This window comes from Mauremys reevesii, linkage group 3, assembly GCF_016161935.1.
Source record: "Mauremys reevesii isolate NIE-2019 linkage group 3, ASM1616193v1, whole genome shotgun sequence".
NCBI lineage: Eukaryota > Metazoa > Chordata > Testudines > Geoemydidae > Mauremys > Mauremys reevesii.
Genome location: NC_052625.1, coordinates 152,414,362 through 152,430,259, shown reverse-complemented (window position 1 = coordinate 152,430,259; position 15,898 = coordinate 152,414,362). Strand labels below are relative to the sequence as shown.

At 48.1% G+C, this 15,898-nt stretch overlaps 1 protein-coding gene across 2 annotated transcripts; it reads left to right on the top strand.

The window, feature by feature from the left end:
• MTO1 (mitochondrial tRNA translation optimization 1) lies at positions 1–14,068 on the top strand. Of its 2 annotated transcripts, none has more exons than XM_039532287.1 (12): positions 1–412; positions 2,589–2,788; positions 3,672–3,789; positions 6,309–6,598; positions 7,171–7,283; positions 7,443–7,633; positions 7,921–8,051; positions 9,234–9,438; positions 9,519–9,690; positions 10,444–10,562; positions 11,099–11,256; positions 11,460–14,068. In XM_039532287.1, exons 1-12 carry the CDS (start codon positions 217–219, stop codon positions 11,643–11,645), a joined length of 2,079 nt encoding a protein of 692 aa, XP_039388221.1. In that variant the 5' UTR covers positions 1–216; the 3' UTR covers positions 11,646–14,068. The 2 variants fall into 2 exon arrangements, with proteins under 2 accessions (XP_039388221.1, XP_039388222.1); XM_039532288.1 differs by lacking the exon at positions 1–412 and adding an exon at positions 1,962–2,080.
• Positions 14,069–15,898: the final 1,830 nt, after the last annotated feature.

Genomic DNA, 15,898 nt, shown 5'->3' with positions numbered 1-15,898 from the left:
CTCAGTCCTCCAGTGCGGGCGGGGCGCGCTTGCTGCGCCTGGGCCGCCGCGATGGTGCCGACTTCCTGCTCCGCCCTCGCGTTGTCGGCGACCTTCCAGGGGCGGGGTCAGGAGGGCGCAGACATGGCGGCGCCCAGAGGGAGCGTGGAATGCCGGGTCCGCGGCTCGTTCTTCCGCTGACCCCGCGGCTGATCCCGCGGTCTCGGAGCCGCCCCCATGTTCCTGCTCCGCCGCCGCCGCGCGCTGCCGCCCGCCCCGCTGCCCTGTCGCCGGCGCGCGGGGAGCGACGGCACCGCGCCTCGCTGGGACGTGCTCGTTATCGGCGGGGGCCACGCCGGGACGGAGGCGGCGGCAGCGGCGGCTCGGAGCGGGGCCCGGACGCTGCTCGTCACGCACAAGGCCGACACCATCGGTAACCGCGTCCTCCGGAGCCCGGAGCCGCTCCCGCTGCGCTGTGACCCCGCTGTGCGTCGCGTGGGCTCCCGGGCAGCGCCCGGCGCAGAGACTCTCAGCCCCCGGCTGATCGTAGGCGCCTAAAGGGTCACAGCCACCGAGCCGCGGAGAGCTGCGCACGTCTAGGGTCCAGCAGGCCTCGTCCATTACAAGCCCTAGGCCTGGTTTATGGGTACAAGTTAGACCGACAAAGCTGCATCGCTTGGGAGTGGAAAATTCACACCCTGAATGCAGTAGCTAGGCTGATCTGTGCCCCCCTCACCCTTTTCCTCAGACGCTCCAAGGCGGAAGGAAGAATGCTTCCAAAAACTAGCTACCACTGCTTGGGAGGTGGAGTTTGTAAAGCATTGGAAAAAACCCTTTCATCAGCCTAGGATGTACACCTCTACCCCGATATAACGTGACCCGATATAACACGAATTTGGCTAATGCGGTAAAACAGCTCTCGGGGGGGCTGCACACTCCAGCAGATCAAAGCAAGTTCTATATAACACGGTTTCACCTATAACGCACAAAGATGTTTTGGCTCCCGAGGACAGCATTATATCAGAGTAGAGGTGTCTCTATTCTGTACTGCTATAATGGCATAGCTACAGCGCTGTAGTACCCATAACATGGATGTGGCCATAATCACAAAAGGTCGATGCCTCTCATTGCTCTGAGATGTCCCTCTTATGTCCTTCACTCAATTACAGTTACTTCCATCTCAGGGTATGGCTACACTTACGGTTTGCAGCGCTGGTGTGTGGCCACATTTGCAGCATTAGCAGCGCTGCTGGGAGTGATGCATTATGGGCAGCTATCCCAGCATTCAAGTGGCCGCAATGTGCTTTTCAAAAGAGGGGGGTGGAGTGGGGTCTAGTGTGACAGGGAGCGGGGGGGGAGAGAGAGTGGATTTTTGGAGCCAACACTGTGTGTTTAGCTTCCTGACTTGAAAAATCAGAACATGTTTCCAACCCCTTAGTCTTAACTCTTAATTGCAAACAGCCTGCAGCCAACACGACTCCCCGCTGTTTCATTCCCTCCCTGCCTGCAATCTCATTTGATTGTTTACAGCCAGGTACAGATGATCACAGCAAACAGGAGCTCTGTTTGTTTTTTAGATCAACGGCAACGGAGCTCTGCATGGAACTCATTCACAACAAAACAAAGAGAGGCTGCATAACAAAACAAAGAGAGTAATTTATAAAAGCATTCTGGGATACATCCTTATACCCTGGAGGCCAATCACAGCACTGGTGTGTGGCCACACTTGATGACCAGCGCTGCAGCACCAGCGCTGGAATCCTTATTCCCCATGCCGAGAGGGGTGTTCGGCCAGCGCTGCAGCCAGGGAGTTGCAGCGCTGGAAGTGCCCTGCAGGTGTGGCCACTTACTAATTGCAGCACTGGTGGAGGTTTTCCAGCGCTGCAAATCGCCAGTGTAGCCATACCCTTAGGAGCAGGCACTTAAAGCTCTGCACTGGTGCAGCTGTGCTACTGTAATGCTAATATGAAGACGCTCTTACTCTGACGGAAGAGAACTCTACCATCAGTGTAGTTAGTTTAGCTCCCCAAGAGGTGGCAGCTATTATCAACAAGAGAAGCTTTCCGCTGACAGCACTGTCTACACCGGCCTGGGCGGGGAGGTTGGTATAACAATGTTGCACATCGGGTGTGGATTTTTCACACCCCTGAGTGACAGTTATACCAATGTAAATCTGTAGTGTAGACCAGAGCTCAGGTTGAGTGTCTAGCTAGCTAGCTGTCACTGAAACACTGTCCTTGGCTTGACACTTCAGTAACTACATTGCCTTTCTATGATGTATATGAGAAACAGCTGAGCTTCACCGGCATACTTGTGGAGCACACAGTCTGTGTCCCCTAGCAGCTTTGCATGTGTGGCCAAACCCAGTGGATTCTGTGGCCACACAGCAATATGTAACTAACCTTTTAGTAGTTTCTGTGATGTCTCAGAAGCAGCATAGACGTATAGAATGAGTATGAGGCTAGGAGCCAAGTTCCCTGGTCTAATGGCCAGTTCTGATACTGTGGCCTTGAGCTACCTTCTTGTTAAACAGTAGTAATAAATGCTAGGGTTCAGAAAATGCAAGGCTGCCATTAGCTGATGATAAAAGGCTCTTGTGTTTTCTCTAGGGCAAATGTCATGTAACCCTTCCTTTGGTGGCATTGGAAAGGGGCATCTCATGAGAGAGGTAGATGCCCTGGACGGGCTGTGTGCTCGGATCTGTGATCAGTCTGGAGTTCATTACAAGGTGCTAAACCGGTGTAAGGGTCCTGCTGTGTGGGGTCTCCGAGCCCAGATTGATAGGAAGCTCTATAAAGAAAACATGCAGGTGAGAATGACGTGGGGGAGAAGAGACGTAATGGGGCAAAATGGGACAGGGAAATTTTTGATTGGGTCAAGGGAAATGGGAGAGAAGTAAAACCTGGGTCTAATTAGAGAAACAAATAACCCACTGTGGTCCTGGTGTCCACATTTTTAAAAGGATGTTGAAAAATTGAGGGGGTGCAGAGAAAAGACAAAACTAATTTGAGGCTGGAAACTGTGTCTTACAATGTGAGACTGAAAGAGCTCAATTTGTTTAGCTTATTAAAAAAAATCTAGAGGTGACTGAATTATGGTGTATTGTGGGGAGAAAATACTAGGTACTAAATAGTTCTTTAATCTAGTGGGAAAAGACATGACAAGAATCAATGGCCGGAAACTGAAACCAGAAATTCAAATTGGAAATACGCACAATTTTTTTAACAGTGAACGTGATTAACCACTAGGGAATAGGAAATGATGAATTCTCCAGCTCTTAAGGCTTCAAGATTGGAAGCCTTTCTGCAAGATACTTTTGTCAGACACAAGTTATTGAGCTCAATGCAAGGTAACTGGCTAAAAAATGTCTGGCCTGTGTTGTACAGGAGATCTGAGTAGATGATCTAATTGTTTCTTCTGGACTTAAAATCTATTAGTCCTTCATTTCCATTTAATAAATCCCAAACAGTGCAGTAATTGGATGTCCTGGACAGTGAGTTGGATCACAAGTACAGTGAAATGACCTGATGACAGAATGGGAAAGCAATGGGGTGAAGGAAAGGAAGCTCTGTGTATCCAGGAGGGAGGCTGTTGCTGAATGTTTTGGGGAAGAGGTTCTGAGATGTTATTTTGAGGGGACAACAGGCCCATCTTAGTGATGTATGGACACTCAGTACTTCCTTTCATGGCAGAAAGAAATCCTTAACACTCCACTGCTGACTGTTCATGAGGCATCTGTGGAGGATCTTCTCCTGATGGAACCAGAGCCAGACCGTCCTGGGAAATGCCAAGTCAGTGGGGTCATTCTAGGTACGTACTGGAAGCTCAAGGTGCTTCACTAGGTTGGTTATGTCTTGGTCCTAAGTGGGACCATGAGAGTAAACATGTCTGATTCCTCAAACTGACTTGTGCTCGAAGTTGGGACTGGTAAAAGGATAAGGAGTCTTTCATTAATCTGCTTTAGGTTAAGTATGAGCGAAAGCAGTGTGGGTGTGAGAACTAGGTGATTTGGGGAACAGATTTACAAAGGTTTATCTCTAGACCAATCGTTCAGAATATGTCCCAGGCTATATGAGAAGATTTTGTTGGGTTAATCAGGTGTGCCGAAGACAAACTCCTTTCCATGTAACTAGTGTTTGATTTGTGAAAAAGTATATTTTTCTTTAGTACGGTTTCTAGTGAGTGTTATCCACATTACAGCCATCACCATCACACGTAGCACTAACTGACACTCTTGCTGACAGTCTCATCGAGATGAAGAACTGCATGGAACTGGTCCCTAGAAGTGGATTTTTCAGGATAGCCATCAGGCATGAGAGAAGTGTAGAAGAAATTGTTCGTAATGCTTATTTTGTGGTTATCTGGTTGTCATCCTATCTCAGTAGAAGAACTTCAGCCACCATTGCTGCCAGACCAACACCTTTCCCTGCATCTGACGAAGTGGGTGTTCACCCACGAAAGCTCATGCCCCAAAACTTCTGTTAGTCTATAAGGTGCCACAGGACTCTTTGCTGCTTTTCCCTAGTAGTAACATGAAAATAAGCAGCTTTGCACTGATGAGGCCTTTTACTTTAACTGTTTCATGTTAAATGAATGCCCCAGCAATGCCCCTCTGCCATGTACATTGGCCAAACCGGACAGTCTCTACGCAAAAGAATAAATGGACACAAATCTGACATCAGGAATCAATTATAATAAAAAAAAAAGGACAGAACACTCAACCTTTCCTAACCACTCAGTGACACAGGTGAAGGTGGTGCAACAAAAAAAAAAAAAAAAAAAAAAAAGAGACAGAGAGACTGAAATGAATTTGAATAATTGATACCATTAATACCATTAAACTGTCTAAATAAAGACTGGGAATGGTTGGTACACCAATTGATTCTATTTCTTTTTATGTTCTCCTCTCTCACTCTCTCTATGGGCCATCTTAATTATCACTTCAAATTTTTTTTTCCTTTCCTTTTTATAGCTCATCTCAATTGATTAGACTCTGCTGTGGTGTATACTTATGCCTTTTCATTTTCATGTTCTCTCTCTGTATGTCTGTATATGTGTCTGTTGTTCCATTCCATGCATCCAGAAAGTGAGAGCAAGCTCAGCTCAGCTGCTCATAAAACAATAAATTTGTTTGTTAGTCTAGTGTGCTTTTCCTTTTTTTTTTTTGTTACAACTGTTTCATGTTTGTAAGTTCTTGTGTTTCCTCTGTCACTTTACTGATGAGGACCTAAAATCTGTGGATAAAATTTTAATTCTTCCCATCAGAAAGAAATTCTAAGCACTCAAGGACCCTCCAGCTGTCTCTGTCGTTAGTTCTTGGTGGGGAAGGAAAGGGTCTCTTTCATTTCATTGTCACATGTCATCAAAATGTGGGTCCACAACTTATTGTGTTGTAGGAGCAGCAGTGATCTGTATGCTCTGTATAACTATGCTTTGTATAACCTGTATGCTCAAAAGGTCTGTTATACCCCCCGCCCCTTTGTCTCCTCTCCCTCTCTGAATACCTTTGAAGTGGCTTTCCCCCTCCCCCTCCCTCTCCCTCCTGGAATGCTTGTGGGATGAATGGGCTGGTTGAACAGCTGGAAGATGAGAAGAATTTCCAGGTAGACAAGGTGTCTGGGACTCTGATTAGGCGGCGATCACACATCCAGTGCATGGACACTGCCCGAGGTGGAGTGTGACCAACCAGATGCGGCCAAGTCATCTCTAGTCACAGGCCACGAGGAGCAGGTCCTTAAAAGGGGAAGGGGCCATGTGCCCCAGGGGGCACTCACAAGCTTGTACCTCCTGTGAAGGCCCTTTGTCCAGACCATCTTGGCCAGTGGTTCACTGCGTTGCACTCAATCGTGCCTCGGGAAGACTTCTCTTCATCGCACCATCCATCACTGCACTGTGGGACACTTACCTTCAAGGATTCTGACATCTCCAGTGCTGTGCCTGTCCCGGGAGCGTGAGTATGCGAGTGTGAGTGTAACCCCTTCCCCTTCCTTTGAGCTTAGCTATCAGTATAATAAACATGCTGCTTTCTGCCAAACTCTGGTAGGTCATTAGTCCTCCCTAAGCTTACTAGCTGGCCCAATTTCAGGTAACAATTGGGCTTTGCTCTGGTCACTGGCACTCGCTCTTGTCCCCTCAGATGAGGATGAGACAGCGTACCGGGAAGGTTAAATTACACCTGGTTTTGTGTCTCCATTAGTTTTCTCTGTATTGACAAGAGGCACACGCAAATTCAGTGGAGAATGTGGGCTGGTGCTAGGTAACAGCACCAGAAACATCAAGGGCTTGTTAATATGAAATGTGCTTATTTCTATAAACTGATTGTATTCCAGGGGATGGAAGCAAAGTCCACGCTGGGAGTGTTGTCCTGACTACAGGCACGTTTCTGAGGGGGATGGTCTTCATCGGCTTAAAGATGCATCCCGCTGGGCGATTAGGGGATCAGCCTTCCATTGGGCTGGCTCAGACCTTGGAGAAACTGGGATTTGCTGTGGGAAGGCTGAAGACTGGGACCCCCCCTCGACTGGCCAAAGACTCTATTGACTTCAGCATTCTGGAGAGACACATGGCTGACAACCCTCCTGTGCCATTCAGCTTCCTCAGTGAGGCTGTGTGGATCAAGGTGGGATGGAATGCTGACAATACACATGCAGTTGGGGTGAGCTGGGAGAATGCTCTCAGGGTGATCCCTATACTGCTGTGATCAGTACCATCAAGGCAGTGTGTGGGTGGGGTCTGCTGGCTGAGGAAGTGGTCTTGTCAGTGCTTGACTCGTTCAGTCAGAGGGTGTCCAGTTACCTCACCTTGATGGCTCAGAATTCAGCTTCTCTGAGGCATCAGCTCTTAGCTAGGAAGGCTAAGGCCAGCTGGAATGCCACGGACCTCCACCCATATCCATCACCTTCCTTGGGATATCTGTGCTGTAATTGGGTAGGTAGTGTATTGATTAGAGCAGAGGACATGGTTTCAAGGCTCCCAAGGTTTTACTACTCTGCCACTGATTCACTCTTCAGCTTGTTATTTAACATCACTGAACATCTGTGCAGCGGGGATGACAACGCTACCCCCTTTCAATGCTATTATGAATGTTAGATAATGTTTATAGAGCCTTTTGAGGTCTTTAGAAAAAAAGTGCTAAATAAGTGCAAAGTATTATTGTTGGATTAAATCCAAGTGATTCTTGACCTCTGTCAGCCAGAAGATCAGCTCTCATGCTACCGGACTCTCACCAATGCCAAAGTGGACCAAATCATCCACGATAACCTTCACCTGAACAGCCATGTACGGGAGACAACAAGAGGGCCCCGGTGAGTATGGAGAGATCCTGGCGAGATCTGTGTGTAGTGATCTGATTGTGTATCTGAAGCCCTCTGGGTCTCCCTTGTGTACCTTCTGGGAGGGCTGTTGTCAGAGATTGCTTCTCTCCAGGTCAGTGCTCTTGTCCTGACGGCTATTCCCTGTTGCAGATACTGTCCCTCGCTTGAATCCAAAGTTCTGCGCTTTCCAAACCGCATTCATCAGCTGTGGCTGGAGCCTGAGGGTCTGGATTCCAACATCATCTACCCCCAAGGGATGTCAATGACTCTGCCGCCGGAGCTCCAGGAGCAGGTCATTGCGTGCATCCGTGGCTTGGAGAAAGCCAAGATGGTGCAGCCAGGTAAGTGAGGGCCAGATCACTCCAACCAGTGTGAGCTGGCCCTTTCCAGACCAGCTTTCCACAGAAGGGGGTGGAGGGGAGTCTACATTACATCTACTGTACCCAGAGGCTGAGGGTGTGAAAAAAACCTACATGCCGTTGCACTTGGGGGTGAGTGGGGAGGTGTAGTATCATGCTGGGCTCTCAGTGGGAATTCCGACACCTTTATTCTGTGGAATGGGGCAGGAGTGTTTGAATTTCTTCCCTGATGACTGACTGATTTTGTCTGTCTGGTTTGCTTGTAATAGGCTATGGGGTTCAGTATGACTTTCTGGACCCCCGTCAGCTCAGTGCTTCCCTTGAGTCCCGTCTTGTTCAGCGACTCTTCTTTGCAGGACAGATAAATGGCACCACAGGCTATGAAGAAGCTGCAGCCCAGGTGAGCAGATCTGGGAGTGCATGTTCCACACTCAGAAGGGGAATGGATATAACCTGAAAGGCCTTCTCTGAACTAGCAAGCCTGGTAGATGTAATTCACCTCCAGTGCAACCCCCAATGGCAGTAACAGTGTAGTGCAGCCAGGGAACAGCTTTGCCACCGTGTTATCCAACACTACTCACAGCTCACCTGCATCCTGCCTGCATTTTGGCTTCCACCTTGATTACCAGTGCTGGAGTCACACTAGTGATGCATTACAGCTACAAAGTCTGTTAGTGTAGACACAGCCAAATGGGCAGTGTGGAGACTGCACTCCTGATGGGCATGACTGGGAGCACATGTGAAAAGTCTCCAACGGCTACATTGACTGAAGGTGTCTTAGAACTCAAACCCCAATCAGCAACTGCAGCACTGGACTGTGAGTGGAGAAGCACTGACAGTAAAAACCAAACCAAACCAAACCAAACCCCCACAATCTAATGGTACTGAACAGCACTGCAAACCATATAGTACTGTGTCAGACAGTGGCTGCCTTGTCACTCTTCCTCCTCCTGCAAGTGATCCCAGTGCTGTTCCCAGCTGGGCACTGCCTGAGTTGTGGATATGGTCTGGGATTATGCGCGCATGGCCGTCGGAGCATTCAGCAGCAAAGGCCCTGCTAGTCTCAGGAACAGCTTTCCTACAACGTAGTTTTAAAAAATACCAAGGAATCCTAATGTCAGCCCAAGAGGCTAGTTCCCTTGTTACAGGTGTGATTATTGGTAGCAAGGACTAAAGCAGCTGGAAGATCTGCAGAAAAAGAATTCTCAGTGGACAGACAGACAGACAGGTCGCTCACCAGTTAGCCCCTCTGAATTGATTAAGTAGCAATGATGACTAACTCCAAGCAGCCTGGCCTAGCATTCAGGTTGAAAGAGAGTCAACATGAGACATTGCTTTGCGTTGGGGGAGAACAAAGAGGGGATCCTCAGAGCTCTGGAAGGGATGTGGAGAGCCTCTTCTTTCCCAATGTGGGAATAAAACCACTAGGGCTGTTAAAGCATCACAGACCGTCACACACCTCATGTGACACGGAGTATGCTACACGGATCTAGTGGCTTGTATTTGGCCACATGTGTGGATCAGGGAAGTGCCATTGTGCTGGCTTCGCAGCAGCTCCTGTGACCATTTTGCTCTCTGGCAGGGAGTGATTGCTGGGATCAACGCTGGCCTGCGTGTCAGTGGCAAGCCCCCTTTCATCATTAGCCGCACAGAGGGCTACATCGGAGTCTTGATTGATGACCTCACCACCCTGGGCACCAACGAACCATACCGCATGTTCACCAGCCGAGTGGAATTCCGCATGTCTCTACGGCCCGACAATGCAGACAGCAGGCTCACCCTCCGAGGTAGGCAGTCGCTTCTCCTGGTGATGTTCACAGCCCTGTCTGTGCACCCTCTCTCACTCACGCACACTCTCTCTACAAAGGTTTTGAGGAAGCTGGCTGTGTGTCCCAACAGCGATATGCACAGACATCTCGGCTGAAGGCTGCATTAGAGGAGGCAATAGCAGTGCTAAAATCTCTTCAGTTCACCGCCACCAAATGGTCCAGGCTGGTTCCAGAGGCTCCCATAAGCACCAGTCGAAGCTCACTTACCAGGTAAAGGCTACAGCTGATCCTTTCTTGTCTGTCTAGTGCGTACTTCTGCAGAAGAGGCCCTTCCTTTTCTCTCCTCTGCTTTCTAAAACTCAGTTAGTAAATCTAATTCTGTGGAGGTGGTGTGGTGGTAGACAGACAGCCTGTCTTTAGCCACGGAAGAGGCATAGCACTGGCTGCGGCAAAGTAGCACTTTCTATGTAATGTGCCTCAACCCTGCTCTGGAGCGACTGTCTCCCTGGTTGTGTGAAAGGCACTCCACTCTTTAGCACTGGTCAGCCTTGGTGCCTCTACTGAGACTTCTGACAAGGGAGGTGATGGTTGGACGATGTGGGCCTAGGAACTAGACTGAGACCACCAACTCATTTCAGCTAGGCCAAGTGGTAGCAGTTCTTGGTCACGGTGGCCCTAGTCCCTCCATCTCTCCTCATCTTCCCTCTCTTTACCTTCCCTTTTGTTGTTTTTCAGGTCAATACCTGAAAACTCCCTCGTGAGGTACTTTCCAGTTTCAAGGTTCCTCAGATGCCATTATGTAGCCACCTTCTCCCTATTTGCCTACCCAAATGTGCCCTCCTCTCAACAAAGAGCTGCTCTCCCTTACTCATCTGGTGGTGGCAGCAAAAGGGGATAGGTTCTGTGATCATTCATCTCTGAACTGACCTTGCCAAAGCTAAATTCAGTGTCTCTCACCAGGAACAGCTGTTAACCTGTTCTGGGTAATTCTCTGACCTTGCTATCATGTTCTTGTTTTCACAGTGCCCTTGACATCCTTCAATATCCAGAGGTCACTATGGAGCTTTTGGCAAGAGCTATCCCAGAGCCCCTGAGAAAGTTTGCTGAATGGAGAGAACTGGCAGAGAGGCTGAAAATAGAAGGTATAAGAGTCTGCGAGTCCTCCGTAACCAGATCTGCTCAGTGGCTTTAGAGCTCATTCAGTGGTGAAGGAGCACAGAGCAGAAACCACAGTCATCTCTGCATGGACTTGAGTGGGGAAAGAACTATTGTCACCAGAGCACCAGACCCATTCATCTCTGGCCCCCAACCCTCCACATGAGGCCCCTATTCTCCTCTTGGGGTGCGAGAGGAATTGTCTCATTGTTCATTCTGTCCTGTTTTTTCCCACCATACCACTCCACCAATGGCTTGCAAGCTGCCCCAGAGGACCAGCCTCTCCTTGGGGGAGAGGAACATTGTCTGTGTTTATTCATTCCCATTGCAAGCTGAGTTGGTGAAACTTTCCAAAACACCTACAGGTGTTAAGCTCCCTAGTCCCTGGCAGTCAGAGTCTTAATGCTCTTAGGTACTTTTGAAAATCCCACCCAGAAGTCCTAGTTCTGGGGGCAAGAGTGCCTGTGCTGTAAATGTATCTTTATTATTATTTTCTCTGTACCCCCCACAACTCCCACTGCAGCTGTTTATGAGTGGCATGTAGCCAGCCAGCAGCAGGAAATAGAGGAAGTACGTCGAGATGAAGCTCTCCAGCTGCCAGAGGACCTAGATTACTTTGCCATTGATGCATCGTTGTCCAAGGAAGTGCGAGAGAAACTAGACTCCAACCGCCCCCAGACGGTGAGGCACTGGGTCAGGGATGGGGATGGAACAGTGATGGAATCCCATCTAAACACCAAATGCTTCCATATTTGTCCAAGGGACTCTGTACGGGTGTCTAGTCTCTATTTGGAGTTGGGCATCACTGGCTGGAATAAGGCTCATTGGAAAGCTTCAGAGACTCGGGTGTTCTCCAGTTGATCTGTTACTGTTTCTGCCTACAGATCGGAGCAGTCAGCCGCATTCCTGGAATTACACCAGCCGCCATCGTTAACCTGCTGAGATTTGTGAAGACCAATCAGCAAAGGACAGAGCACATAAAGCACTCTAGGATTGGCAGAGCCTCACCAGAGGGAAATACATTTGGGAAGAGTACATTTCAGAACTCAAGCTTGAGCTGTGCTTCATGAGGAGGAACCAGAAAATAGCTTTGTTAGAATGCCTTCGCAAGGAGGGTACAAGACATTAGACAGTACACAGATGGGTATGCTACACCTAAAGCCAAAAACCATTGTACCTGTCTTCTGTGGCTTATGTCATCAGTTTAATCTGCAGTCAGCATACCCAGGAGCTTTTGTAGAGTGACCAGGAGTCTAAGTAGCTCATCAGTGTCTCTTGCTCCTCTTAAGTTAAAATAAAATTATGATGGGGATGTCAGTCAACCAAGCACCTATTAAAAAGCATTGCTGAAAAAACATCCCTTCTGTCAAAGGTGTTGACTAAGGAGGAACGTATCGCCCTGTTGAGCAACATGAGATGCTAGTGAGAACTAGAAAACCAAGATCCCAGTAACTCTCTGCTTATTGTCTTCAGTAGGACTTGGATTTGTCCCCATCTCTGCAGTGGCTTGTGCTGCCTTTGCTTTTATGTGATTTCAGCCAGCTGGAAACATTCCTGGTTGTGGAAAGAATTTATAAATACTTGCCTTATAGTATCTCTTTAATGGGCTGAACTTTGGAAGGTAACTCAGTTGGGAGGGCTGGCTTCCAATCTGATCAGGAAGAAATGTTAACTTTCAATGTAGATGAACCTTTAGGATTGTTTTGTTTGTTTATTTATTTTCCAGAAGCCGTTAACTTAGGCCCAGCATATAGAGTGAGAAATGGTGACCCCAGAACACGGTAGGATGGGAAGATTGTATGTTTGGTTGTACTCGATTAATTGTTATTACTCAGAAAAGTGATCCCACAGAATGGCACCTTCACTCAACAAACTTGCTCGTTTTAGTGACAAAAATAAGCGCTCTGCTCCTGTTAGCCCTGCAGAGTCAACAGAGCTAAGGCTGTGGGACCTGGAGTCTGTTTCTTCCTATGCACCATCGATGGAGTTGTGTATTAGTTTCCTGTCAGTTACACCTGTACAGCCCAGCGAGACAATGAGTTTGTATGGGCATCGCTGAAGGACTGATTTGGCATTAATACTGGCGGGCAGGCATGAGAAAGAAAGAACCCAGCTTTACTCTGCCTCTAGGTTGAGTTTGCAGGGCTGGCATTTAGGAGAAAAAACATCTTTTTACTTTGTAAATATGAGACACATGCACAATCATCAATGCCATTTTTGCAGGCATCTTTCAGAGCAGAACTACGTGGAACAGCTTTGGAGTGACTGCTCTTTTATCTGTGCTTGGCTTTGTGGGAAACTGAGTGGAGTTGCCAGTCCTCTGTCTTAAGCCTGAATTCACTGATGTCAAAACAATAGCACAAATGTGTCTTTTTGCCTGTTTGAAAACATAGAGGTAGATCACTTATTTATTGCAAAAACTAAATGCTGGGAATGGGGAATATATTTATAATGTTGTTTGGGGGGATTGCAGTTAGTTTTAGAATGCTGCAACACACACTTCTAATGGATAAACGTAGCTTAAAATACTCATTATCCATGGAACATAATACAGAATTAATAGTGCTACAGAGATGCATGTGAGAGAAACTGAATGCCAACAATGATTTCCTGTATGCCAGTCCACTTAGTGGTTTTACCATATAAGTCTTGGAAGGACATAACTGTTCTTTGTTAGCGAATATTTAGCACTTGAAGAAACTAACTGTGTAGGGTGTTTCTGGCTATAGACCTTTCTCTTTTCCCCTTCCCTCCATGTTAAAAAGATTGTGCCTTTTAAGCAAAAAAAATTGCTTAAGTTTCAGGAAGTATCTTAGGGATTACCAGTCCTTGGAATTAACCAGGATGTCTAAGCCTGTGGGTAGGAGAAGTCTGAAATGGCATTTCCTTTCAAGTATGAAAGCAGTGAGTGAACAGGCTTGCCTAAGTATCCCTGGTATCCAGTGCTCTGTCAGCTCTTCAGAGGAGACTCACCCCTCTCAGTTGCCACAAGAGATGGGAAAAGGTAAGCTGCACAATCCTAGGTAATATGAAGAAACTCCTAGGTCTCTTCTAAACTCCAGCCATCGAGCAGTGGGATAGTCTGCATCACACATATTTTACTCTGATATTAACAACTCAAAATAGGAGCATGTAATAAAGTACATCATAGCTGTACTTCACTTAAAAGCTGAGATTGACATTTCCTTCAAACTTATTGTAGCTTTTAAAAAGATTAAATGTGAGCAAATGCCAACAAACATATGAAAAAGCAAATATTGCAGCTTTGTCTGGCCCAGGGGCTTGTACGAGGTTTATAAGGGTCCAGAACCCGCTACAGATTGAGATTGTGTGTATTACTTAATCTGTAAACTGTTCAGGGTAGGACTGTCTCTCACTATCTGTATGTACAGTGCCTAGCCCAATGGGGTTCCCATCTCTGCTGGCATATCTAGGTGCTATAATAATACAAAGTAATAATGTGTAATAATAAATAAACTTTTAGTCTATATTATTGCAGCCTCAGTTGGTGAGAATAAGCCAGTGTGGCCTGGATATCCTTTATAACAGGGGTGAGCAAACTACGGCCCCAGGGGCCGCATCCAGCCCTCCAGCCGGTTTAAACCGGCCCTCAAGCGCCTGCTGGGAAGTGGGGTTTGGGGCTTGCCCTGCTCCTGCACTCCAGTCGGGGAACGGGGTCGGAGGCCACTCTGCGCACTTGTGCCAAGGCTCCCAGAAGCAGCAGCATATCCCCTCTCCGGCTCCTATGTTTAGGAATAGCCAGGGGGCTGCGTGTGCTGCCCCAACCCCAAGCACCACCCCCGCATCCCCCATTGGCCAGGAACTGCGGCTAATTGGAGCTCAAGGGGCAGTGCCTGCGGACCGGGCAGTACGCAGAGCCGCCTGGCTCCACCTCCGCATAGGAGCCGGAGCGGGGACATGCTGCTGCTTCCAGGAGCTGCTTCAGGTAAGTGGCGCCCGGAGCCTGCATCCCTCACCTCCTCCCATGCCCCTGCCCCAGGCTGATCCCTCTTCTGCACCCTAGCCTGGAGCCGCCTCTGAACTCATTTCTGGCCCTACCCCATAGCCCGCACCCCCAGCCAGAGCCCCACCCCCGCCCCCATTCCCCAACCCTAATTCATGGCCCACCATATAATTTCCATACCAAGATGTGGCCCTTGGGCCAAAAAGTTTGAGCAGCCTAGAAGTCCAATGGCTAGGGCACTAGTCTGGGACTCTGACACTAAGCTGGGGGCAGGGGTAGATACGCTAGAGGGTAGGGATAGGGTCCAGAGTGACCTAGACACATTGGAGGATTGGGCTAAAAGAAATCTGATGAAGTTGAACAAGTGCAGAGTCCTGCACTTAGGAAGGAAGAATCCCCTGCACCGCTACAGGCTGGTGTCTGACTGGCTAAGCGGCAGTTCTGCAGAAAAGGACCTGGGGATTACAGTTGGACTAGATGACCTCCTCAGGTCTCTTCCAACCCTAATCTTCTGTGCCTCAGGGGAAGCTGGATTCAATTCCCTCTGCTGCCACAGATTTATTGTGACTTATGGCTTGTCTACATTGGCAATTTACAGCGCTGCAATTTTCTGGCTCAGGGGTGTGAAAAAACAGCCCGCTGAGTGCAGCAAGTTTCAGCGCTGTAAAGCGCCAGTGTAAACAGTGCCCCACTGCTGGGAGCCATGCCCCTCAGGGAGGTGGGTTTTTTTTAGAGTGCCATGACCCCACAAGGCATGTTAAAGTGCTGCTGCTGCAGTGCTTTAGCACTGCCAGTGTAGACTAGTCCTTAGACCAGGGGTAGGCAACCTATGGCACGTGTGCTGAAGGTGGCACTCAAGCTGATTTTCAGTGGCACTCACTGCCCGGGTCCTGGCCACTGGTCTGGGGGGCGGCTCTGCATTTTAATTTAATTTTAAATGAAGTTTCTTAAACATTTTAAAACCCGTATTTACTTTACATACAACAATAGTTTAGTTATACCTTATAGACTTATAGAAAGAGACCTTCTAAAAACGTTAAAATGTATTACTGGCACGTGAAACCTTAAATTAGAGTGAATAAATGAAGACTTGGCACATCACTTCTGAAAGTTTGCGGACCCCTGCCTTAGACTATGTGAATTACCTATCTCACAGGAGTGTTGTGAAGCTAGCTAACGACTGGTGAGGCGCTTGGCAATTATGATAATGAAGGGGGCTGTTATGGTAATGATTATGGTAATAAAGAAGTACTTGAGAGAGGTGACAAAACACCCAACCACTCACTGATTTAAATGAAGTAGTGTCTGTTCAGTGCTGGAGAATACACCAGAAATAGTGACTGACTGATTTATAATCTA

What these genes read in the sequence shown, in the direction of transcription:
- MTO1 (XM_039532287.1), top strand. Translation starts at nt 217, where the DNA reads ATGTTCCTGCTCCGCCGCCGCCGCGCGCTGCCGCCCGCCCCGCTGCCC. An exon ending in GAGACAACAAGAGGGCCCCG is followed by an intron (nt 7,284 to 7,442) that starts GTGAGTATGGAG and finishes TCCCTGTTGCAG; the next exon opens with ATACTGTCCCTCGCTTGAAT. An exon ending in CAGCAGGCTCACCCTCCGAG is followed by an intron (nt 9,439 to 9,518) that starts GTAGGCAGTCGC and finishes CTCTCTACAAAG; the next exon opens with GTTTTGAGGAAGCTGGCTGT.